We start from the raw sequence: 26,089 nt of genomic DNA on the forward strand, positions 1-26,089 counted from the left end.
GCATATAGTACGGCCAACCGCTGATCTCCAATCATCGTTGATTGGAGGGCCATACACACTAGACAATGTGAACGATATATCGTTCACAATCGTCGTTATCGTTCACATCTGCTAGAAATATCCTCTAGTGTGTATGGCCATTAAGTCCATTAGGTCCTACACATTGGCCTATACACCGCCGAGCTGCCCGACGGCGGATACGGCCGACGGGCGACCCGGAGGCGAAGGGACAGTGACGGGGGAGTGAAGTTTCTTCACTCCCCCCGTCACCCGGCTGCATTGAAGTGCAGGCAAATATGGACGAGATCGTCCATATTGGCCTGCATGTACAGCCGACGGGGGACCAGCGATGAACGAGCGCGGGGCCGCGCATCGTTCATCGCTGGAGCCTCCACACTCAAAGATATGAACGGTATCTCGTTCATTTATGAATGAGATCGTTCATATCTTTGACTGATGTCGACCAGTGTGTAGGGCCTATTAGCTAGCTGCTTATTACTATCCTCTCCATGCCTATTCCTACTGGGTTTTTGTTATTGTTAGTGTGGTTGCTTGTATTCCCGGGAATAGCTGTTGCAGCCCGGGAATAGCTGTTGCAGCCGTCACTGGTCTATCTCCTACTTATTGGCCTTGTACATACCTTTGCCTTGTACTTAAACACAATCCTTGTGTGATAAATGCCTAACACACTGGTCAGAAGGGGTGATATAGGTAAGATGCATGAGTAGCCTAGTTATAGCCAGGCATTATAGGGTTTGGGACTGTGTGGCATTACAGTTCAAATGCTAATAAAAAGCATACACTAACCAGTTGTCTAGCATGGCCTGGATGTTAGGCTACTCTGCCATTATCCTGTGTTCAAGGACTGAGAGCAACTTATCCCAGCAGCTTTGAATGACTTCTAAAAAACCAAGGGGCCTCTGGCTATACAGAATTGTCCATATAAACTGCTACATTTCTATGCTTTAAACTATGGGGGTAATGCAAACTGGATCACTGCAGCAGCGATCACAGTCTCTTTGGGGAGTGAGCATGCGCAGCGGGAGCACTTCGCAGCCGCACCCCGGGAGCCCAGCGAGATGCTAAGAGAATCTTTGACTGCGATCACCTCTGCCTTATTAACAGGCAGAAGCAGTCGCGGGGTGGGAGGGGGCATGCCAACGGTGTTAGAACGTCGCTGGCAGGGCACGGTCCGGACAACGCTGGCGGGGGCAGGTCGCAGCAGCTGCGCGACATCACACGCAGCCGATACGACCCGGGATGCGGCGGGTAGCCGCCTGCCAGTGCGCAGGAGCTGTGCTGGCAGGGAGCTACTCAGCGGGTGCAAAAGCATCGCCGCCGTGCAATGCTTTTGCACCCATGCTGGGAGTGCAGAGCCAGACATGCGGGTCGGACTAGCCCTGTGCTGGCGTCCCTCCGCATGTCTGACAAAACTGATCGTAGATGTGCTAAATTTACACAGCTACGATCAGATCTGAATCATCCCCCTATGTCAGCTAGTATAAGAATTAGCAAACTGAAATAATAGACACAACTACTACTAAACTCCTGTTACATGTGCTGCTGCAGCTCTGATGTGTCTGCTTTAGGGATGCCCATCGACCATCGATACAGGGCCGTCTTATTGTATGGGCTCAATGTGCACTTGCCCAAGGGCCCCAGGAGCCTGATAGCTGAGGGTCCCATCTTTCCAGGGGTACCAGATTTTTTTAAATCGTCCCTGGGGAACTGGAGATATCTGACTTTGAAGCAGTGGTCCCCATCCAAGACTGTTAATTGCTCTTCCCAGTCAGATTTCTTGGGTTCTGTCTGACTTAGAGTTTTTATGAGGATATTCTCCAAAAGATGGGACTCCCCTCTTTCAGTCAACACTGGCAGCTTGTCTACTATTCCCAGAACCAGAGATATAAGCCTTCAAGCAGCTGGTCCCTGCTCCAGCTCCACACATCTGATTTGCAGTTTTATATTTATGCCGGTGGATTGCTCTGGCTCCTGAACTCTGATCCCCAATTCCCCAGTACCTCCTGAAAGGTGGGTCTCTCTAGTTTTTTTATTGCATTCAAAGCTAATAAATCTATTTTCAGGAACTGGAAATATCTGCAGTCAAGCAAGCTGCCCTCCCACCGGCAAATGATGAATATTAAGCCCACTCCACTATCCACCCCTTTCCTGCGTATTACACTACCCCTACCACCCTGGAAGTCATGTACCGAGGCCCCTTCATTCATCCCAATGCCTCTTCTACAGTTTAGTGTTCTCCCACCCCATCTTCGACCATCTGTGAAGTAAAGGAGTAATTAGCAGAAATGACTGCTCCAGGTCCTATATACTGAGCGGAAGAAAGAACACCCCCTACCTCCGGCAGGACATCAAAGCTGCTGCTGATAGCAGCCCCCACCCCTACCGCTGGAGGATGGGTAGGGGGCCCAGTGCATTGCTGTGCCCAGGGGCTTACACTGCTGTTAAGATGGCCCTGCATCGATAGTTGGATGGCACCAGCGTGCCTGCTTCATGGGAAACTGTGCCCGAGGAGACGGACATACTTTGAGAGAAGGATATAAAAGGATAGTGGTGAGATTCCGAACCAGCACACACAAACAAGAGGAAAGCCATGCTAACCAAACTTGAAACAGGAACAGCAACAGCTGAACCAACCAACAATACTTAACCAAGTAACAGTGCAGGAAGAACGAAGCACCGGGCGGGCGCCCAGTATCCTCTACGGACTACGAGAAAAGGATTTACCGGTAGGTACTGTAATTAAAATCCTATTTTCTCTTACGTCCTAGAGGATACTGGGGATGCATTTAGTACCATGGGGAAGTACCAAAGCTCCCAAACTGGGTGGGAGAGTGCTGAGGTTCCTGCAGAACTGATTGACCAAACTGAAGGTCCTCAGAGGCCAAAGTATTGAACTTGTAGAACTTTGCAAACGTGTTCGAACCTGACCAAGTAACTGCTCGGCAGAGCTGTAAGGCTGAGACCCTGTGGGCAGCCGCCCAAGGAGTACCCACCGAACTAGTAGAGTGGGCCTGTGCAGATTTAGGAACCAGCAATCCTTCCATGGAATAAGCATGCTGGATAGTGAGCCTGATCCAGCGCGCAATGGACTGCTTTGAAGCAGGACACCCAATCCTATTGGGATCGTAATGAACAAACACCGAGATTTCCTGTGATAAGCTGTTCTCTTCACATACAACTTCAAAGCTCTCACAACATCCAAAGACTTTGAAATAACAGAGGTGTCGGTAACAACCGGAACCACAATAGGTTGGTTGATGTGAAACGTAGACACCAGCTTAGGAAGAAATTGCTGATGAGTCCTGAGTTCAGCCCTGTCCTCATGGAAAATTAAAAAGAGGCTCTCGTAAGACAATGCCCCCAGCTCCGATACACGTCTTGCTGAAGCCAAGGCCAACAGTGTGATGGTCTTCCACGTAAGATATTTTACTTCTACCTCCTGTAACAGTTCAAACCAGTCAGATTGGAGGAACTGCACCACCAAATTGAGATCACAAGGTCCGTGGGAGGCACAAAGGGAGGTTGGATGTGCAGAAGACCTTTCAATAAAGTCTGGACCTCAGGGACAGAAGCCAATTGTTTCTGAAAGAAAATGGACAAGGCTGAAATCTGGACTTTTATGGAGCCAAGACGTAGGCCCACATCCACACCCGACTGCAGAAAAAGCAGGAAACGTCCCAGATGAAATTCCACCGCAGAACATTTTCTGCTCTCACACCAAGAGACGTATTTCATCCAAATATGGTGGTAATGTTTAGACGTTAACCCCTTCCTGGCTTGGATCATAGTTGGGATGACCTTGTCAGAGATGCCTCTCCTGGCTAGAATCAGCCATTCAACTTCCATGCCATCAAATGTAGCCGTGGTAAGTCATGATAGACGAACGGGTCCTGTTGCAGAAAATTTTTGCGAAGAGAGGTAGAGGCCACGGATCTTTGAGGTACATCTCCAGAAAGTTTGTGTACCAGACCCTTCTTGGCCAGTCTGGAGCAATGAGAATTGCTTGAACCTTTTCCCTTTTATTCTTTTCAGAATTCTTGGGATCAGAGGAAGTGGAGGAAACACGTACACCATCTGATAGACCCATGGAGTCATCAGAGCGTCCACTGCTACTGCCTGTGGGTCTCTCGACCTGGAACAATACTGCTTGAGCTTCTTGTTGAGACAAGAGGCCATCATGTCGATTTGCGGATATCTCCATTGATGTGTAAAACACCTGAACACCTCCGGGTGAAGGCCCCACTCCCCCGGGTGCAGTTCGTGTCTGCTGAGGAAGTCTGCTTCCCAGTTGTCTACTCCCAGAATGAAGATCGCCGACAAAGCCGCAGCGTGTTTTTCTGCCCAGAGGAGAATTCTTGACACCTTTGACATTGCTGCTCTGCTTTTCGTTCCGCCCTGTCAGTTTATGTACGTCACTGTCGTCACATTGTCCGACTGGACCTGAATGGCCCGATCTTGAAATAGATATGTGGCCTGCAGAAGGGCGTTGTATATAGCCCTGAGTTCCGGAATGTTGATTGGAAGGACGACTTCCTGACGTGGCCATCTTCCTTGAAACTGCACCCCCTGGGTGACTGCTCCCCAACCTCTGAGGCTTGCGTCTGTGGTAAGCAGAATACAATTCTGAATCCCGAACCATCAGCCCTTGATTAGGTGAGAAGTCTGTAGCCACCACAGAAGGGAGATCCTGGCCTTTGGCGACAGACGGATCCTCTAGTGCATGTAAAGATGTGATCCGGACCATTTGTCCAACAGATCGAGCTGGAAGGGTCTTGCATGAAACCTTCCGTACTGAGGCACCTCGTAAGACGCCACCATTTTCCCCATAGGCTAATGCATAGATGCACCGATATCCGGGTTGGCTTCAGGACATCCCGAACCATCGACTGGATTACTAATGCCTTTTCCAACGGAAGAAAAACTTTCTGCGACTCTGTGTCCAGTATCATTCCCAGAAATGGGAGCTTCCAAGTTGGCTCTAAGTGAGATTTCGGAAGATTTAGAATCCAGCCGTGATCCAGGAGTAGTTTGGTTGCAATGCTGTTCAACAACCTCTTCCTTGATGGTGCCTTTATCAGAAGATCGTCCAAGTACATAATTATGTTCACTCCTTGCTTGCAAAGGAGAAACATCATCTCTGCCATCACCTTGGTGAACACCCTCGGTGCCGTGGAAAGACCAAAAGGCAGGGCCTGGAACTGGTAGTGACAGTCCTGCAGTGCAAACCGTAGATAAGCCTGGTGAGGAGGCCAGATCGGAATGTGAAGGTATGCATCTTTGATATCCAGAGACACTAGGCATTCCCCCTCCTCCTGAGATCACCACTCTCAGAGACTCCATCTTGAATTTGAACGCTTGTAAGTACGGGTTCAACGATTTTAGGTTCAAAATCGGCCTTACCGAGCCGTCCGGTTTCGGTACTACAAACAAGTTTGAATATCCCTTGTTTTGTAGATGAGGTGGAACTGGAACAGTTTTTGAATGGCATCCTGTAAGGTTATACTTGCCTCTTGTGAAACTGGTAAGCCTGATCTGAAGAATCTGTGAGGTGGGAGCTCCTGAAACTCCAGTCTGTAGTCCTGGGAAATAAGATCTATAACCCAGGGATCCTGGCATGATGTTGTTCAGACGTGACTGAAAAATTTTAGTCGGACTCCCACCTGCCAGTCCTCCAGGCATCGCGGTCCACTGTCATGCTGAAGGCTTTGAGGCAGCAGAGCTTGAGCTCTGTTCCTGAGAACCAACAGCTGCTGTTTTCCATGGTTCACCTCTAGCGCCTCTGGTGACTGTAGAAGAACCTCTGGTTTTGCCCTTAAACTTGGCAGTCCAAAAGGACTGTAGGTTACGTCCTGCGTAGGCTTTCCTGCTTGGGGGAGCTGCAGAAGAAAGATATGTGGACTTACCCGCAGTAGCTTTGGAGATCCATTTGTCTAGTTCATCTCCAAATAAGGCATCTCCTGTGAAGGGTAGGCCTTCCACACCTTTCCTGGAGTCCGCGTCCGCAGTCCACTGGCATAGCCATAAGCCCCTGCGTGCTGACACTTCCATAGCAGCGGTGCGTGCATTAAGCAAACCTACTTCTTTTATGGCTTTCACCATAAAGTTTGCAGAGTCCTGTATATGTTGCAGGAGTAAAACAATCTCCCCCCTAGATAAGGAATCCAACCCCTCAATTAGGTTACCTCACCATTTAGCAATGGCTTTGATAATCCACGCACATGCTAAAGTGGGTCTCTGGGCCACCTCAGCAGCCGTATACAAGGATTTGAGTGTGGTCTCAATTCTACAATCAGCCGTGTCTTTTAGAAAGGCTGCACCAGGGACAGGCAACACTATTTTCCGTGACAGCCTGGATACTGATGCATCCACTATCGGTGGATTTTCCCATTTTTTCCTATCCTCAGGAGGAAAAGGAAAGTATGAGAGTAACCTTTTAGGGATTTGAAATTTCTTATTAGGATTAACCCACGGTTCTTCAAACAGGGTATTCAGTTCCTTTGACACAGGACTTTTTTACATTAAATTCCTCACACTCCCCTGTGAACTTATCAGGAATTTGCAGAACGTCTCTGATAGCTTCTATTAGAGCCTCTATTCCCTGTGACAGAGCAGCATCCCCCCCTCTGAGTCCACCCCCCCCTCCTCCTCCATGTCTGACCCATCATCATCAGAGTCAGACAGCAGGATATGGGCCAGAGTATGTTTTTGCGGACCAATGGCAGGGGACTGAGACGCTGGTTTGGGGACCGAGTCTCTCTTCATAAACTCATCCACAGACTGTCTTAAGTATTGTGTCTCTTTCTCATTGCAGGACAATTTAGTAGAAATATGGGAAATCATTCCTTTAATAGAATCCAGACATGCTGGCTCTGCCCCACTAGCCTGGGAAGGTACACTGCACTGAATACACTGTAGTGAACCCCCTGGGGAAGAGGAACACTCTGCCGTACATGAAACACACTCTTTGCCTGACATATTGTAAATGTGACAGCACACACACACGCAGGAAAAGGTTAAGAGCACAACTAACCCACAAAGAGCCCTGCCAGGGAGACACAGAGAAATTATGGAGCCAGCACACCGCACCCTTATAGCTAATGCCAAGCTTAGCCGGGTAGCAGACTAAGTACCCAGATTGGGGACTTAGTACACTAATAATGCCCCCCCCCCCCCCGCTATGACCCCCTGGTACCGCTGAAATAAGCTGGAGTCACTCTGGAGAAGCTGCATGTCCCTGTCAGTCAGCATCTGTGTCAACTGCACAGGGAAAATGGTGCTGGTGAGCTGCTAAATCCGCTCATAGTGAAGCCCCGCCCCCTCAATGGCGCGCGGTCTTCCAGCTTTTTTTATACTGGCTGAGGTAATTTAGTGCCTAAAATGGAGTCATAACCATTTTATGTCTGTGTTTGCCAGTGTGGGTACTGTGTACAGTGTACAGCAACTCAATTCGCCCCCTCAGAAGCGGTGCATCTGCACTGTGTACTGAGTCTGGAGACGCAGTCCACCCCGGTTAGAAGCCATGCGACTCCGTACCTGCATGCCGCCATAATGGACTGCGACCCGCTAACCGGGACGCCGGCTTAGTACTCTGGCTCTGTTAGGGGTGGTGGCGTGCTGCGGGAATGTACGCTCGCCGTGGTGGGGCTTGCGAATAGTTCCCTATCAGCGGGGAGCGGAAACATTTAACCCTTCAAGAGGTTGGGCCGTCCCCCCCCCCCTAAGTCCCATGAAGCAGGCACGCTGGTGCCATCCAATCCTGCCTGAAAATAACAAACAGATAAATAAATGCAGAAACCTCTTCAGGAGCTTCCATAAGCATGACCGGCTCCTCCAGGCACATTTTCTAAACTGAGTCTGGTAGGAAGGGGCATAGAGGGAGGAGCCAGCCCACACTATCAAATTCTTAAAGTGTCCATGGCTCCTAGTGGACCCGTCTATACTTCATGGTACTAAATGGATTCCCAGTATCCTGTAGGACGTAAGAGAAAGTCCAAACGTAATCTCTCCCAGTTTATACAATCACCTCAAATAGAAAATATATTATGTGTAGAACCAGCACAGAGTTAGGAGGTAAGGATTGATGTTAAATCCTACTTGGATTGAACGTTCTTTTGCATTAGCATATCAGATCCTCAATAGAAAATTAGATACCGGGAACAGACTTGGTAACTCCACACCTTCAACTGGAATTGGCTCAGCACCTCTGATTACATTTAATGAATGCCTATCATAGTGTCAAAGGGACAGTGAGGAAGGTAAGGGCACATCTAAAGTGGCTTTAGAAGGTAAATTCTGGGGAAGCCACTAGATAATCATCCTCCCACTTTGAAATCTGGATGATAGCAGTGTTCTTGTCCTCCACCTATGCATTTCGACATAATGTCTTCTTCAGGGTGTCTTAATGTCAACATTCAGAATGTTATCAACTTTGTTCATAATGTCAATATTCAACATATTGACATTGACAAAAGGTTGACATGTTCAAAATGGCGACATTATGCATTGTTACATGATGAACATAGCATTAGGGTTAGGCTGCGAATAGGACTATGGTTAGGCTGCAGCTAGGGTTAGGAATAGATCAGTGGTTCCAAACTCAGTCCTCAGGACCCCACACAGGTCATGCTTTCCAGCTCACCCAGAGGTGCACAGGTTTATTCAGTACTCACTGACACATTTTAAAACATCCACAGGTGGAACTACTTATTTCACTTGTGATTCTGTGAGGAGACCTGGAAACATGCACTGTTTGGGGTCCTGAGGACTGAGTTTGAGAACCTGTGGAATAGTAAGTATTGTCAACATCCACGCCATGTGAATATGGACATAAATGTTGACATGGAGACCCCACTGACATAATGAATGTTTACACTTTTGTGTTCACATTCTTAGTGTCGACAATCTAATGTTTTAACTTGTACACTCTGCTCTTCCCACTTATTGCAGATAGGACAGTAATACCCCGATCACACCAAAATCCCAGGTATAAGTCGGTATAATGTACATGGTTTCTTTCAACTCGTGGTGATACCGCTTTCATATCAAGGCAAGGTCCTGGGAAAAATCCAGACAGGGGTGTGAATGGGTTTTCCTGGGTTTTGTGCCACGGCTCCGCAACATTGGTCATAACCAGAGTTTTCCCTGGATCCATCAGTGTGAAATGGGGTATTCTAAAAGGAGCTTATTTAACTCCTTTTACCATAACTCAAATAAGTAACCTGGGATCACCCTTTTATATCACAGCATATCTGGCTCAGACCCACGAAAAAGCCTAATCAAGATCAGGGTCATGGAGCCGGGGCACAAGACACAGGTAGACACCAGGGTTTTTCCCAGGTCAATGCTAGGTGTGAAAGGGGTATAACTGAAAGCTTGAAAACAGAGCATTTTCTAGCAGTTGTTGGATGTGTGTACTACCAAATTATACATTTGCTGAGAAAAAAAACAGGATTTTTATACCTACCGGTAAATCCTTTTCTCCTAGTCCATAGAGGATGCTGGGGTCCACTTTAGCACCATGGGGTATAGACGGTTCCGCAGGAGCCATGGGCACTTTAAGACTTTTTCAGAGGGTGAACTGGCTCCTCCCTCTATGCCCCTCCTCCAGACCTCAGTATGGGAACTGTGCCCAGGGAGACGGACAATTCGAGAAAATTATTTACTATTAAGTTAATTGGTGAGATTCACACCAGCTCACACTTCAACCATGCCGCACAACGTGGCATTCAATCTATCACATGCTAACAAGCATGAACATCACAGCAATGTGCTGAAAACAATTTTAACACAACACCTGTTTAAACTATAACAAAATTACTACTGCAGGTAAAGTACGCACAGGACTGGGTGCCCAGCATCCTCTACGGACTAGGAGAAAAGGATTTTCTCATACGTCCTAGAGGATGCTGGGTCCACTTTAGTACCATGGGGTTATACCAAAGCTCCAGTATGGGCGGGAGAGTGCGGATGTCCCTGCAGAACCGAATGACCAAACTTTAGGTCATCAGCGTCCAAGGTGTCAAACTTGTAAAACTTAGCAAACGTGTTTGCCCCTGACCAAGTAGCTGCTCGGCAAAGTTGTAATGCCGAGACCCCCCGGGCAGCCGCCCAGGATGAGCCCACCTTTCTTGTAGAATGGGCATTCACCGAATTCGGCATCGGCAATCTTGCCGTGGAATGAGCGTGTTGGTTTATATGGAAAGAAGAAACCACCTTTGGAAGAAATTGCTGACGAGTTCTCAGCTCAGCTCTATCTTCATGGAAAATCAAGTAAGGGCTCTTGTGAGACAAGCCCCTAACTCAGACACCCTCCTTGCGGATGCCAAGGCCAACAGCATGACCACTTTCCAAGTGAGAAACTTCAACTCCACCTCCTGAAGAGGTTCAAACCAATCTGATTGAAGAAACTGCAACACCACGTAAAGATCCCACAGTGCCGCAGGAGGCACAAATGGAGGTTGGATGTGCAGAACCCCTTTCACGAAGGTCTGAACTTCTGGAAGGGAGGCCAATTGTTTCTGAAAGAAAACGGACACGGACGAAATCTGGACCTTGATTGAACCCAATCGTAGGCGCGCATCCACACCCGCCTGAAGAAAATGGAGAAAACGTCCTAACTGAAACTCTTCCGTAGGAGCCTTCTTGGTTTCACACCAAGACACATATTTTCTCCAAATACGGTGGTAATGTTTAGATGTTACTCCTTTCCTGGCCTAAATAAGAGTGAGAATAACTTCTTTGGGAATACCCTTTCGGGCTAGGATCCAGCGCTCAACAGCCATGCCGTCAAATGTAGCCGCGGTAAGTCTTGATACACGAACGGCCCCTGCTGCAGCAGGTCCTCGCAAAGAGGAAGAGGCCAAGGATCTTCTATGAGCAACTCCTGAAGATCTGGATACCAAGCCCTCCTTGGCCAGTCTGGGACAATGAGGATCGCTCAAACTTCTGTTCTTCTTATGATTTTGAGAACTTTTGGTATCAGTGGAAGTGGAGGGAAGACATACACTGACCGAAACACCCACTGGGTCACCAGTGCGTCCACTGCTATTGCTTGAGGGTCTCTAGACCTGGAACAATATCTCTGAAGCTTCTTGTTGAGACGAGATGCCATCATGTCTACTTGAGGAACCTCCCTAAGATCTGTCACCTCTGTGAAGACTTCTTGGTGGAGGCCCCATTCTCCTGGATGGAGATCGTGTCTGCTGAGGAAGTCTGCTTCCCAGTTGCCAACTCCCGGAATGAAAATTGCCGACAGAGCTCTTGCATGTCTTTCTGCCCAGAGGAGAATCTTTGTCACCTCTGCCATTGCCGCTCTGCTTTTCATTCCGCCCTGACGGTTTATGTACGCTACTGCTGTTACATTATCTGACTGGATCTGTATGGGTTGATCTTGAAGAAGATGCACCGCTTGCAGAAGGCCATTGTAAATGGCTCTCAACTCCAGAACATTTATGTGAAGACAGGTTTCTTGACTTGACCATCTACCTTGGAAGCTTTCCCCCTGTGTGACTGCTCCCCAACCTCGGAGACTTGCATCTGTGGTTACCAGGACCCAGTCCTGAATCCCGTACCTGCGTCCTTCCAGGAGGTGAGAACTGTGCAGCCACCACATGAGCGAAATTCTGGCTTTGGAAGACAGGATTATCCTCTGATGCATGTGCAGATGGGATCCAGACCACTTGTCCAACAGGTCCTACCGGAATACTCTGGAATGGAATCGGCCAAACTGTATGGCCTCGTAGGCCGCTACCATCTTTCCCAACAACCGAAGGCATTGATGAATCGACACTCTTGTTGGTTTCAAAATTTGTTTGACCATTCTCTGGATTTCCAGAGCCTTTTCTACTGGAAGAAATACCCTCTGTACTTCTGTGTCCAGTATCATCCCCAGAAAAGATCATCTTGTTGTCGGTTCCAACTGTGACTTTGGAAAATTTATGATCCAACCGTGTTGTTGAAGTACTGTCAGGGAGAGTGCAATATTCTGCACCAACCTTTCCCTGGACCTCGCTTTTATCAGAAGATCGTCCAGGTAAGGAATTATATTGACTCCTTGCTGTCGAAGGAGTACCATCATCTCTGCCATAACCTTGGTGAAGACCCTCGGTGACGTGGAGAGTCCAAATGGCAACGTCTGAAATTGGTAATGACAATCCTGCACTGCAAATCTCAGATAAGCCTGATGTGGAGGATAAATAGGAACATGTAAGTAGGCATCTTTTATGTCCACTGACACCATGAAGTCCCTTTCCTCCAGACTGGAAATCACTGCCCTCAGAGATTCCATCTTGAATTTGAACCTTTGCAGGTAAAGATTCAGTGTTTTCAAATTTAGAATCGGTCTGACCGAGCCGTCCAGCTTCGAAACTATGAAAAGGCTTGAATAAAAACCTTCTCCTTGTTGCGACAAGGGGACCAGGACAATCACTTGATCCTGACACAATTTTTGTATTGCTGCTGATACCACTTCCCTGTCTGGGATAGAAACTGGTAAGGCCGACTTGAAAAATCGGCATGGGGGAATGTCTTGAAACTCCAGCTTGTAACCGTGGGACACTATTTGTGAGACCCATGGGTCCAGGCCAGATTGAACCCAAATCTGACTGAAGCGTTTCAGACGTGCCCCCACCTGAGCGGACTCCCGCATGGGAGCCCCAGCGTCATGCTGAAGATTTGTCAGAAGCAGAGGTTGATTTCTGCTCCTGTGATCCTGGAGACGCTGTGGACTTTTTACCTTTTCCCCTTCCTTTACCCGCAAAGAAAGGGGAACCTTTACCCTTTTTGTATTTATTGGGCCGAAAGGACTGCATCTGAGAGTGATGTGTCTTTTTCGCCGGCGCAGGAGCATTAGGCAAAAATGTCGACTTACCTGCGGTAGCCGCAGAAACTAAGGCATCCAGCCCCTCTCCAAACAAGGCCTCTCCTTTATAGGGGAGAGCCTCCATATTCCTTTTGGAATCTGCGTCAGCATTCCATTGGCGAATCCACAGCATGCTACGTGCTGAGATGCCATGGTAGCGGCTCTTGAATCCAAGAGACCAATATCTTTAATAGCTTCAAGCATGTACGCAGCAGCGTCTTTGATATGACCTAGCGTTAGGAGTATTTCGTCTTTATCTATCATGTCAATGTCTGATATCAAGTTTTCTGACTATTTTTCAATAGCATTACTCACCCACGCACAAGCAATGGTAGGCCTGAGTAGAGTCCCATTGGCCACATAGATAGATTTCAAAGTAGTCTCTAACTTGTGGTCTGCCGGCTCCTTTAGTGAAGCCATTACCGGCGCCGGAAGAATCACCTTTTTGGTTAACCGTGACAGGGCACTGTCTAGAATGGGGAGTGACTCCCACCTTTTCCTGTCTTCTGCAGGGAAAGGGTAAACCGTATGAATTCGTTTTGGAATCTGAAATTTCTTTTCAGGATTTGTCCAGACTCCCTCAAAGAGACTGTTTAGCTCATGAGATGGAGGGAAAGTTACATTAATTTTCTTTTCTTTATTAAAGTAAGCCTTCTCCTGTGGTAAAGGAGGGGGCTCCGTAACTTCTAACACCTCCTTTATAGCAATAATCATGTATTGAATGTTTTTTTGCTAATTTTGGATCTATTCTCCTGGAATCAGTAGTGTCGACACAGGAATCAGAGTCTGTGTCGGTATCAGTTTGTACTACTTGTGCAAATGACCTCTTTTGTGAACCCGAGGGGTCCCCTGCGGATGAAAGAACAGAACTATGAAAAATAACATCTTCCACAGATTTTCTCCAGTTTTCTGCATGAGACTCAGATTTATCCAATCTCTTACATATATGATTCACACTATCCCGTAATTCTTTCACCCATTAAGGCTCGTGGTGTGTCGGCAGCGCCACCACATTACAACTCTGTGTCCCTAAAATGGCTCCCTCAGGGGAAGAGCTCCCAGCCCCAGACATGTCACACACCACAGACACTCCGGGGCTTATAGGGGACAGACCCACAGTAAAATCTGTCAGAAGGACACAGAAATGGAATTGCCAGCTCACACCCAGCACCAATGAAAAAAATTCCTGTGACATTTAAATTGTCCACAGAGACCTTTTGCGCTTTATAATGCCAAATAATATGTTTGAGCACCAAAATTACACTCCCCCCCCCCCCCCCCCCTTCCCCTTCACACCCTGATACGTGATTCAGAAGTGGAGAGGAGGATCAGCGTTTCTTCCCCTGCAGCAGCTTGGAGAAAATGGCGCTGAGCAGTGTTCTGGCTGCCTGAGGAGGAAGCTCCACCCCCTGTAATGGTGCGTTTCCCCTCAGAAACATCACAAATTATTATACTGGCAGGGGGGGGGGCTGTGCCACAGCATCATATGCTACCTTTTTGCCAGTCGGAGTAGGTTTCATGCTGCCCAGGCCCCACCCCGCGCCCTGCACCCTGCTCCCTGCTGTGCACTGTGTTATGGATAAGCATGCTCGCGCAGCGTTCCCGCCCGCTGCACGGTACCTTAAGCCGTCACGATGACCAGAGGTCCCTCTTGCAGATCTCCAGTAACACTACTCACCAGTCTTCTGACTTCTGGCTCTGTTAGGGGGGTGACGGCGTGCTGTGGGAGTGAGCGCATAGCCGCAGCTAGTGTTCAGTACCCTTCAGGAGCTAATGGTGTCCTGTCAGCAGAAGCAGAGCCATGAAACTATTTAGGAAGTTGGTTCCTACTTCTTCCCCCTAAGTCCCACGAAGCAGGGAGACTGTTGCCAGCAGTCTCCCTGTAAAATAAAAAACCTAACATAAAGTCTTTTAGTAGAACTCAGTAGAGCTCCACTAAAGTGCGACCAGTCTGCCTGGGCACATTTTCTAAACTGAGGTCTGGAGGAGGGGCATAGAGGGAGGAGCCAGTTCACACTCTGAAAAAGTCTTAAAGTGCCCATGGCTCCTGCGGAACCATCTATACTCCATGGTACTAAAGTGGACCCCAGCATCCTTAGGACGTATGAGAAAAAATGTTTTTTAATAGTTTCCTACATTTAGCAGTTCCCCAAACCGTGCAGATGCCACAGTTTCCCTATTTAAAGAAATTATCTAGAAGCAAAATAACAGTAAATGTCACGGGCAACACACTTGCTATAAGAGTATGTGTTCTCTGGGTATCACATGGCAATTGAAAGACTGTTGTGTGGATTAACAGACCCTGCAAGATGATCCCTTCCACCAAGCAGAAAATACTCTGCTCCTTAACTTCCCACCAATTTACTTTTGTGTTGTCTTAATTAATTAATTAATTAATGAGAAAGGTGTTTAAAAAAAAAATTATAAATGAAAAAAAAACCCCAAACATTGATTACTTCAGCACAGGTAATTGCAATAGAAAATAAAGTACAGTATGAAGAGCATTTTGCATAAAATGAAAGCTGTCAAATAGTGAATTAACCATCTACTTGCCCTCTTATGCATCTGTCACTAAAATAATCTAATAAACATGCATACAATTGTGTATTTAAATGATCAGTGTTGCATTTATATAATGTAAAAAAAAAAGTAAAAATATGAATATGAATATGCAGTGCAAGGGTTAAAGTCGTATAACCATATTTTACCAATGTGCTATACAAAATATGCTACTGAAGTAGTTTGTTTTCAGAGGTCAGTCTGATCCATTTATGAATATGTAATTTATCTTGCTTTTACAGCAGACATACCCACACCATGCAATTACAGTATGCTTAAATAGTCACTGCAGAACATTATAGCAAGCACTGGCAGTATAGGAAAAGCAGAATGCAGTAAGTTATACTAGTATGATACAGGTAGAAAACTTGTAAAGTGCAGATAAAACAAATGGATCCTATTCTTCCTTCCTGACACTAGATGGTGTGAGTTCTGTCAGGCAATATATTTTAGTTCATTTTTCTTTAATCTCATTGGCAATTGGTGCACCCTGCTTTTTGAAAAATAGTAAGCACTACTGATGAAATATAATCTTGCTAGGAACACATTGTAGGTTATTTTGTGAGCCTGTGGCAGCAGATACTGCAGATTATCCCTATACATATCCAGTTTCAGCAAGCTCAGTCCTACAAAGACTTAAAATGTCCTATTTTTAGAATAGAAAAGGAACATTGATTATGCATTGTGTGCACTGTGCAGCGCTCCTCTTCAGCTTGTGTCAGTGAAGGACGATCAGAGAGAGCCATGAAACAGGACGTATTGTAGCGTGTGACATTGATCATGACTGAGTCATTGTGTTGCATGAGGAAACAGAATGAGCGGAGTCCCTCCCTTGTCTCATTACCTACTGTGATGTTTGGGGGAGGAGGAGCTGCTACAGCTGCCTTAGCAGAGAGTTGCCTCGAGGCAAGACGGGAACAAGTACTATCTATTCAAGACGCTGCTGGTGAAAATATGCTGGACACACCATGAGCTGGCGGCCTAATAGCACCCAGGGAGTAGTCCTGACAGCGTACCATGCCTCCAACAAGGCTGCTGCAACAGGTAGCAATGCCAAGGACTACTCCCAGGTCTCCCCTAGAAGGTAAGGGACAGAGCGATCCTGGGTAAGAGCAGGGCTGCTGTGATAGTCCTGCACACCTGTTATGGCAAGAATAGCTCCTGTGTGTGGGCTGAGCGCAGAAGTGTGCATGCACCAAATTACAGCAGAAGTGTGCATGCACCAAATTACAGCAGAAGTGTGCATGCACCAAATTACAGCAGAAGTGTGTATGCACCAAATTACAGCAGAAGTGTGTATGCACCAAATTACAGCAGAAGTGTGTATGCACCAAATTACAGCAGAAGTGTGTATGCACCAAATTACAGCAGAAGTGTGTATGCACCAAATTACAGCAGAAGTGTGTATGCATTAAATTACAGCAGAAGTGTGTATGCACCAAATTACAGCAGAAGTGTGTATGCACCAAATTACAGGCTTTGCCTGTCTGTGTAGTCATTAGTTTCCTGAGAGGCTGCTGTAATTAAAGTGCAGAGAAGTGGGATATATTTGGAGTCAATGGTTATTCTATAGAGTGCACCTATAGTGCATTATTTCCATAGGGCTGTGTGTTATGTATAACTTTCTGATGGGAACAAGTTTAACTACTGTACTTTTACAGCTATATTGTGGCTCTATGAACAATATTAGGACTTGTGTTTTTTATTTAATATAAAGGTGCTGATATAAAGACTTGTGCTATATAATATGTTATCTGCCTTTATCATAGGAGGGTGAGGGTTTACTTTTTAATGTATTTATTATATGAATGAATGAATGTGTAAGCACATTTTCTTTGAGGTCTGTGTGACCGTGTAATTGGATGTGTGCTAGTAGTAACAGTGACATCTGCACTTGTGGTGGAGCAGCCTGCTTCACTGTTACTGTTTGTCCATTAGTTCATTCACTTAAGTACAAAGGTTTCACTTGGAAGGTGTTGGCTTGTTTTTAAATAACCAATATACACAAGGCATGTGTTGTAAAGACTGTACTTTGCACTTCTATGAATTTGCTTTTTGTAGTGGCCTATATGACAACATATCATATAGGCCTGTGTGATCTGTCATGTAAAATCTATGTAAATGAAAGTAGTCGTATGATACAAGTCCTATCACTATTTTTAGCTGTAAGCTGCATATTTAATTTAATTTAAAGGGACACTAACACGAAAAATCCCTTTCTTAAATATAAGGTATAATAATGGCAACAGGGTTTTTTTTTTTTTTCACTTTGTTGTACAGCAGTGGTCGTGGACCCCCACGAGGGAGAATAAGTGTCGGTATGCCGGCTGTCGGGATCCCGGCGCCGGGATCCCGTCAGTCGGCATACTGAAGACCACCCGCAGTGGAGTCATTGTGTAAAGTTATCTGTGTCTTTAAAATAACTTTCTACATCCACTTTTTGATATTGCATACATTATTCATTGAGCTTTAGATATGTTTCCCAGGTTCTAGATAACAACATTAGGAATTGGTAGTAAAAGGAGACAGGCTATTGGGATTTAGGGTTTAAGAAGCTGCAATACATTTTGGATCCCAGCTTAGTAAGGACTTGCTGTATAAATGCTAGTTGTGAGATTTGACTGAAATTTGAATGAATTTCAGCTTAAAATTTTTAAGTGCTATGAAATTTAGTTATTTTCGCTGCTCCATTTACATTCCAGGATGTCCTGTCAATCATTTTACAACTGTGGGGAGCAGCAGAAGATAGCAACTCACAGAGAGTTTGGGGCATATTTATTAATAATTACGGTCTGCCATTGAAAGCACTAAGGAATCTAGGTTAGTCCAAATGTATTATCTATAATACCCAGAGGCGGATTGGCCATAGGGCTCACAGGGAAGATTCCCGGTGGGCCCACGCACCCGTGGGGCCTGTTTTGTTTGAGGACATGTGGTCCTTTTTATAGACATAATGAATAAGATGCAAAATAATTTGCATATATGAAAACTACTTTGCCACTTAGCCTGTGATTGCAGATGATCTAGTGTATGCTCTGTCTGCCTACTTGGCTGACATATAAGATTGAGTGAATAGTGATTAGGATACGGTTGATGTAATAAGCAAGACAATATATCTTTCTAAAGAATGATATAGTTTCCTAAATTCTGAAGGTGTATCATATAATGTGCTCATAATATTTAATTTTATTTCTTTTTAACTTCCCCATTGATGCTGGACATGACCACTACCTGGAAAGTCTTGGGGAAAGGGTGCTGCTGCCATGGCCCATGGCTAGACCATACACCTCTGGTTCTGTCCATGTGGGGCCACTAGTACAACTTTTTCCAGGGCCGCTTTTTGTTCCCAATCCGCCCCTGCTAATACCCCTTTCAGCCAGAAATGTCTGAAAGTCCCAGCAATTACCCGGGTAGTATTGCCAGGACCTGCCTGACACCCAGTTGAAATGCCAATGCCGGAATCCCGACAATGCTCAGAATGCTGGCGCCAGCATTCCGACAAGGTTCACAAACCCACTACCAGGACCCCGACAGCCAGGATCCCGAACAAGCGTATGCTGGGCCGCTGTGGAGGTAAGCCATGGGGGAGGGGAGTTAGGTTTAGGCTGCTGGCATGGGGGGTTTAGGATTAGGTGCTCCCAGGAAGTGTTGGGGTTATGCTGCGGGGGTGGGGCGGTTAAGTGTAGGCTGCGCAGAGGGTGGTTAGGTTTTAGGTGCTGGCATAGGGGTTATGCAGCAGGGGAGGGAGGGTTAGGTTTAGGCTGCAGACGGAAAGGTGGTTTGGTTTTAGGTTGCGATGGGGGGTAGCTTTAAGCTGTGGCTAGGGAGGGTGAGGGTTAGCGGGGCATTGGGCAAAAGTAAGTATTCTTACCTTTCCCCTGTTGGATTCCCTCCATCAGAATGCTGCAGTCGGTTTTCTGACCGCCGGCATCCAAAATCTAACGCGTTCAGTATGAATGTTTGTGCATTCACCATATCCTAAATCATGACTCCTTACTAGTGTGACATTAACTGGAGCTCAGGATAGTGTCCTAGTGCAACCATTTAATTTGGGGCTCAATGGTTAGTCCCACAGTCCCAGACACTGTGATACTTGAAGGGAAAGGATTGTGTGAGTGAGAAGACTATTTCTAAATAACAGTCATGGGGATTTGGGGGTCTATTTACTAAGCCTTGGATGGAGATAAAGTAAAAGCCAATCAGCTCCTAACTGTGACTTTTCAAACCCAGTCTGTGACATGTCAGTTAGTAGATGATTGGCTGGTACTTTATCTCCGTCCAAGGCTTAGTAAAGCCTATTAGTTCCTATTTCTCATACCACATCTTTATTTTGCTTTTCTAATGAAAATTACATATAAGTGAGGCATCACACAGAACTGAAATGTTAGTCATGGTCATCCTAATGAAGGCAAAAGGCAGAACACCCAGAGAATGTCTGTAGTCTGCGTTTGGGACAGAGGGGAGAAGACAGATAGAGATGTCTACAAGTGAAAGTTTCAGATGGAAATGATAAAGTTACCAAACTGAGGATGAGATTTATTAAAGTTTAGAGAGAGATAAAGTACCAATATGCACCTAATGCTGGGTACACACTTGTAGATTATATCTACAGACGGTCCGGGTAGTGTGTTGAGCATACACACCTACCTATCCGTCGGGACTGGCGTCACGAACTGGACAGACATGTACATGCGCTCACCCAGTTGTGCTCTCAATCAACACCGGCATCTGCGGCAAGTGTATGGGTGGTCGGGTGACCACCCGTACACACAGCACAATGGGCCAATATATTGTTAGATATATTGGCCGTTGACTGTGCTGCAGGGCTGACACAATATGTCTGTGAAGGAAGGTGTTCACAGACATATCATTCATACAGAATGGCCGACAGACCTGCGATATATCGGCCGTTCAACAGAACGGCCGATATATCAGCCAGTGTGTACGCACCTTTACTGTTATTTTGCAAACTCAGCCTGTAAAATGACAGTAGCTGATTGGTTGATACTTTATCTTTGTCGACTTTATCTCCCTTCAATCTTTGATACAGCTAGCCCTAAATACCTTGTATTCCAATCTGCTGAACCATTATTACTGCATCTCACTGTCTATTACATAACATCCCCTGTCTTCCCCCCCCCACACCTCCCCCAAGTTAGTGGTGTGAAGGAGTGAGTAAGAAGGCCAAGCAGGGAGAGAAATACCTGTGCCACAATCTTGATATTATTTGAACCGCCATATGGGAGTTGGTTGTAAGATACTGTAGACCAGGGGTGGCCGGACTTTTGGGACCTGGGATCTACTTTTTATCCACTTACTTACCGGTGATCTACCAGCGTCAAATAACACCAATAATAACGCTCACATTTAAGAACAGCATTAATAATGGTGCCATCAAATAACAGCACCAATAATAATGCGCACATTTAAAAAAAGCATTAAGAATGACAACATCAAATAACCCCCCTCTGTGCAAATCCTCCCCTTGTGTAGATACACCCCTACCACTCCCCTGCATAATAGCCCCCTGTACAATCCCCCCCCTTTGCAGATATCCCCTTCCACTCCCCTGCATAATAGCCCCCTGTATAATACCTTCCTTCGTGCAAATCCCCCCTTTGCAGATGCCCCCCTTCCAGTGCCCTGCATAATAGCCCCCTGTACAATAATACCCTCTGTGCAGATCCTCCACCCGTTGCAGATCCCCTATGTGTAAGAGAAAAAAAAACTCTTTGTGAAGACACCACGCTCTGTGCAGATCCCCCCCTTTGCATATCGTCCCTCCCCTTATGAAGAAACCCCCCTTTGCATAACTTACAAGTTGTCACGCTGCCTAGCTTCAGTCCTCCCGATTTCACGCTGCATGGCCATCCGCTGGCTGCTTCTCCTGTTGTCGCAACCGCCGGCTGGATCAAACTGGACCCAACTAACGCTCAGGCTCCTCACATCGCAGATGATGTAATGGCACCCGCACACTGCCCTGGGAACTGTGAAGAGCAGCAGCGGCGGCAGGCTCCTTACAGTTAATTTCTAAGTGTGTTGCGATCTACCGGCGGATGCTCTGTGAGCTACCGGTAGATCGCGATCTACCTTTTGGCCACATCTGCTGTAGACAGTTAAAAGGTTGACAGTCAATATGTCGACACCATAGGGTCAACAGGGTCAAAAGTTCGACATAAAAAGGTCAACAAACATGGTCATGAATGTGTTTTTTAGGACTTTTTCATGTTTTTACAACTTTTGCTGCATTTACTATCCATATCACAAACTATTATCTAAAGTAACCTTGTGGCAAGCGAATGCATTTCAAAAAATGTGGTCGAAATATGTTGAAAAACACAAAATAACGCAAAAGTTGACCTTTTGACCCTGTCGACATTATGGTGTCTACCTATTGAATGTCGACCTTTTACTTGTCTATCAGACTACACCCCACCATATATCAAACAGTGTGCCACCTAATTCTCCACTCTCCCACATTACACAATTAAGTGAACAGCTGTAAAATATTTACTTGGTGAACAGCAACATTGTTATTTAACAGAGAAACAGTTGCTGATGTTGTGGAATCATGTTTACTTCAATTCCCAGTAAAGTCTCATTATGCTAGACACAATCTGCCAGCTAACTTATCCAGACTGCTGCTTATTATTCTTGTTTACAGAGACATTACTTCATACCACTCATCATTGCTATTGTTTACACATAAACCTGCACAAGCTATACATCTTATTTTTAAAAATACTTTTAAGTGTATATCTTGCATGTATTGCTTATGATCCAGTAAAGCATATATATCGATATGTATAGATATATAAAACATTTTATGAAAAGAGACAAACAGATTTAAATAGTACATGAAAATAAGTTTCAAAACAATTTTGTTGTCTTTATTTGCACACAAGGAGGACAATTGTGTGGAAGGTCTTAAGTGGTTATATATGGGCATTGTGTGAACATTATTGAATAACCCATTTAAGTCTCACGGTTTTAATGTACACCATGGGGGAGTTCAGTTGTGGGCAAATTCCTGTGCCACAGTGTTTAAACACCCGCAACCCTCTTGGGGGGCAAATACTTTTGACTGAGATCCCACTGCCGTAAATCGCTATGTTATATTAGTAATAGGAAACCTGTCCATTTAATGCTTCACTCATGCACATTCCAAACAATGCTGTTTTGTAAAGTGTATGTATGTATGTAAGTGTGTGTGTATGTATGTGTGTGTGTGTATATGTGTGTATATGTGTATATATATGTATATATATATATATATATATATATATATATATATATATATATATAATTTTATTTTTTATATATATATATATATATATATATATATAATATATATATATAATAAAATAGTATAGTTCTATAGATGAACTGAAGATGATTAAAGGGGAACCATAACCTTATTAACAGAGATTATTTTACGGACATGTTTGACAAACCATAAGGACATGAGATACTGATACACCACTAGAAAAAATTCTATTCATTTGTATTTGTTCATCTGAGTAGGAATTGCTCTTAAACGTTCTAGGCTTAAAAAAAAGAAGAAGGAATTTATCAGTGCCTGTGGTGGCTTAATTTATGTTAAAATTTAGTAGAACATTTTACAAACGTTAAGGCCCTTAGGCACTGGTATTGTCTGCGTAAGAATGCATATAAAACTTATCCCCTTACTTACGTTCAGGGCAGGGACGTCTTTTCGTATGGGTTCAATGGGCAGTTGCCCAAGGGCCCCAGGAGTATAAGGGCCCTATGCTGATAGCTGAGGGTCCCCTTTTTCCAGGGGTACCAGATTTTTTAAAGATTTTTTGGTTAACAGGAGATATCAGACTTCAAAGCAGTGGCCCCATCTGAGCCTGTTAATTGCTCATCCCAGTGAGATCTCTCAGGTTCTGTATAACTTAGAGTTTTTCTTAGGGTACACTCCAAAAGCTGGGTCTCTCCCATTTCGGTGGACACTGACAGGTTGTCTCTGCTATGCTCAGAACAGAGATCTGAGCCTTCCAGCAGCTGGTCCCTGCTCCAGTTCTGCACGCCTGGTTTGCAGTTTTAAATTTTTGCTGGCTTATGAATTATGATCTCCCAAGTTTTATCCCATTGAAAGCTAATAAATCTATTTCAAGGAAATGGAGATATCTGCAGTCAAGCAAGCTGCCCTCCCACTGAAAAATGATGTATATTAAGCCCACTTCACTATCCACCCCTCCCCTGCTTATTAAATACCCCCTACCCCTACCATTGGGCCCCTCCATTCATCCCAGTGCCCATTCTACAGTTTAGTGTTCTTCCTCCCGCCCCAACTCCCACCATCTCTGCAGTAAAGGAGTATTTAGCAGAAATTACTGCTCCAGGTCCTACATGCTGAGCTAAAGATAAAACACCCCCTGATAGCATCCTGCACCACTACCACTAGAAGCCCCAGTGCATTGCTTTACCCAGGGCCCTACAGTTCTGTTAAGATGGCCCTGGTTCATTGTCAACATTACACAGCCTCCGTGGTGAGGGTGCTCTCAGATACCAACTGGGATAACATGTTAGACCATTGTCTTTCTAGAGCAATACCCACCCTCACATATAGTATGGCCATTTCTATTTGTTACAGATTCCTAATGCTGGGCATACATACTACAGTTATCTGGCCGATCCGTCTAATATGAGCGGATCGCCCAGATAATTGCAGCGTGTATGTAGCCGACCAATCTGAAAATATCACTTGGTCGGCATGCTCGATTATACCGCATGTGTTTCCGATGCAATATTCTCTAAGTGTCATGTCGGTAGCATCGGGCAGTGTATGCCCTGCTGCGGCTGACTGGCAGACATTCTCCTGTTCCTTCACATGGGAAGGAACGGGGAAATGACTCCTCCGGTATTGTGTCCATTGGTAAATCAACTGTTACCCATAATGAATGTCCCTGGAAGTGTGCTAGGAGATGCTTTGTTGTATGTTGCTTATCACTACGTGTAAGGTTTCTTAGGTTTAAATCATACTGCATGCCTATGTCTTGCAAAATTGTTCACAGTGTTTTTGCTTCAATAAAAATAAATGTAATCAGAAATGTATATAAAATGTGTTTTGCATGTGTTGGATAACTGGTTCACATGTGCCCTGTTTGCCTATACATTAAGATGGCCGAGCATCTCTCGTATAATATAGTGATTTATTTTGGAGAATGAAAATACAGCCTATGCATAGGCGTTTCTATCAAGGGTGCAATGTGTGCAGTGCACATGGGCCCCTGGGTCCATGAGGGGCACACACCGCACACATTGTACCCCTATTTTAATATTTACCACTCTGGAGTCCAGCGCCGGGTGCTGCAACCATTCAAAAATGGCCACTGTGAATGAACAGTATGACTTTTGTCTCCGGAACATGTCTGGCGCCATGTTTCTGGAGACCTGCACATGCACAGTAGACTACGGCGCCATGGAGAGGAGGGGGGCCACCCAGAGTCTGCACACGAGCCCCCTCCTGTTAAGACGCCCCTGAGCCTATATGCTTTATTGGGGACCCATCTATCCAGTGCACACACAATTATGACATACATTGATGTCTGAGAACTGATATCCACTTTACATTTACATTACCTAATGCATTGTTTGGTTTGTTCCAAGGTAATGCTAGGCACTTCTACTTCTAGAACCCCAAGTTGGTACTATTGCAGTTCTCTTTTGTAGTTTTCTCAGAAGCTATATTAAAGTATTCAGAGGAGTTCTCTCTTCAGTTAGGAATATATACATAAGTCTCTCTAAGGTTGAGAGTTGTGAAACTTCAATGAGTTAGGACAGTTGCAGGGCAGCCTGCGGAACTCAGAGTTCTCATGCAGTCCTCATGACCAGAGTGAAGATCCGTATGAAACCACAATATACCCTAAAAATGTATATTTAGTAAACAATTTTACTTCTTTTTAGGCAGGCCAGGCAGGTTTTAGTTTCCCTCAGTATACTGCTGGCTATTTGAAACTGCTTGCTTTTATAGTACATTATTCCATATATCCTGTTTTGAACGAGTGTTTTGATGTGTATGTCTGTTCTGGTATACAATGCTAGTAAAGAGTGGAAGTATATGTTAGGATATAACATTTCCTTTAACTTTATAACTTCCACATAATACAGGTGTGCTGCTCTTTGTAAAACAATGAGAGCAACATATTTTACAGGGGAGAAATGATCAAACATCCTGTACTAAAATATTGCTGTAGCATTTCCTTTTAAGCATGGAAACCATTTGTATCATATTGTTGTGGTCATAAGAACAGATGGGCTGTATTTCATGAAACTTGTCATGTTTTAGAAGCACAAAGTGCCTCGATAATTGCAACTCATGGCATGTTGGATCAGTGCTCCTTATGCCAACTTTATGCACTTCTTATACCCTTTTACACTCGCAGAAAAATCCCGGGATATTGCACGTGAACGCGCATCATCCTGGGATTTTTCTCAGTGTGAATGGGTACAGGGACCATTTCCCGGGACGAGCATCCCGGGATTTCATCCCAGGTCTCGACCAGGGTTGAACCCGGGACCGTCCCGGGAAGCTGGCAGTGTAAACTGGTATACCAGGTCAAGGCAACCCGGCACCTGTTCTCTTCATAGGAGGAGGTGGTGCTTGGAGAAGATTATCTCCAAGCA

At 45.4% G+C, this 26,089-nt stretch overlaps 1 protein-coding gene across 2 annotated transcripts in view; it reads left to right on the top strand.

Annotated features, from left to right (window-relative positions):
• The first annotated feature begins 16,195 nt into the window (after positions 1-16,195).
• ARHGAP18 (Rho GTPase activating protein 18) overlaps positions 16,196-26,089 on the top strand; it is a 235,451-nt gene continuing 225,557 nt past the window's right edge. The window contains exon 1 of one of the 2 annotated variants that reach the window (XM_063917328.1): positions 16,196-16,523. In XM_063917328.1, coding sequence (XP_063773398.1) covers positions 16,408-16,523 — 116 coding nt within the window. In that variant the 5' untranslated portion in view covers positions 16,196-16,407. The remainder of the gene's footprint in view (positions 16,524-26,089) is intronic. The other variant, XM_063917327.1, reaches the window with a different exon arrangement.

This window comes from Pseudophryne corroboree, chromosome 4 (genome assembly GCF_028390025.1).
Source record: "Pseudophryne corroboree isolate aPseCor3 chromosome 4, aPseCor3.hap2, whole genome shotgun sequence".
In the NCBI taxonomy this organism is placed as follows: Eukaryota; Metazoa; Chordata; class Amphibia; order Anura; family Myobatrachidae; genus Pseudophryne; species Pseudophryne corroboree.